The 928-nt window shown below is 38.6% G+C and overlaps 1 protein-coding gene across 2 annotated transcripts in view; it reads right to left on the bottom strand.

Annotated features, from left to right (window-relative positions):
• Positions 1–6: 6 nt before the first annotated feature.
• The window catches only part of LOC106882830 (uncharacterized), a 5718-nt gene continuing 4796 nt past the window's right edge, over positions 7–928 (bottom strand). For both annotated transcript variants that reach the window (XM_014933616.2, XM_014933617.2), the window contains exon 4: positions 7–534. In XM_014933616.2, the coding sequence (XP_014789102.1) occupies positions 407–534 (128 nt within the window). In that variant the 3' untranslated portion in view covers positions 7–406. The remainder of the gene's footprint in view (positions 535–928) is intronic.

Here is a 928-nt window from a genome sequence, read left to right on the forward strand (position 1 = left end):
TATTCCAAAATTCCTTTTTTCTTCTTATTCGTTTTTTGTTTGCTTAAAAAATTTTTTTTTTTTGTAAAGAAACTTTGTAAGTGGAATAAAAAGTCCTGAGCAGGGTTTTGAGAACTGTTAACCATTTGAATCCACGTGTTTGCCGTGGCAGGATCGATTTCCTTTGACTCTACCCTTAGATGACGCCAAAGCGGGTGCCATATAATTTTGTGTTTACGGTTCGCTAATTGGTAGAAAGATCGTTATTTTCAGCCATAAACACAAAACCGTGATAACCCGTTGAATCATTTGTAATGAAATAACTCTTTTTTCTCTTTCTTTTAAATTCTTTTCAGAAAACCTAAATTCAATGTTCGTCCATATTTGACTTGGTGTTAATTAATGTAAGTGGAAAGACCAGCGTTCATCAGTGTATTGAAGTCACGGTACTGTCGTCTTTTCTCGTCGGCAGAATCATAATAGTTGAGTTATAAATTGTGGAATTTCGACTTTTTGCAGGCTTCAAAGAATTGCTAACTGACGGGTGAGACCCATCTGAAACGAAATAGGGAGAAAATATTATTTTAAAATCAGCCTATAACATGGATCGTGGAGTGTGGCACTGGGAACCCTAACTACTACCGTATTGCATCTGGCTGCTTACGTTCAAATCCCGAGATGGTTAGCTTTGCCTTTCATCCATCCACGACTAATAAAATAAAGTACGAGCCGAGTACTGAGGTGGGTGGTATCGACAAATCCCACCCCCTTCTAAGGGGCGACAAGCTGGCAGAATCGTTATTTCAGTCATTTGACTGGCCATGCTGGAGCACCGCCTTGAAGGGTTTTAGTCGAACAAATCGATTCTGGGACTTTTTTTTTAAAGCTTATTATTCCATCGGTCCCTTTTGCCGAACACATATATGTGTGTGTGTGTATGTATGTATAT

This window comes from Octopus bimaculoides, chromosome 25, assembly GCF_001194135.2.
Source record: "Octopus bimaculoides isolate UCB-OBI-ISO-001 chromosome 25, ASM119413v2, whole genome shotgun sequence".
NCBI classification, from domain to species: Eukaryota; Metazoa; Mollusca; class Cephalopoda; order Octopoda; family Octopodidae; genus Octopus; species Octopus bimaculoides.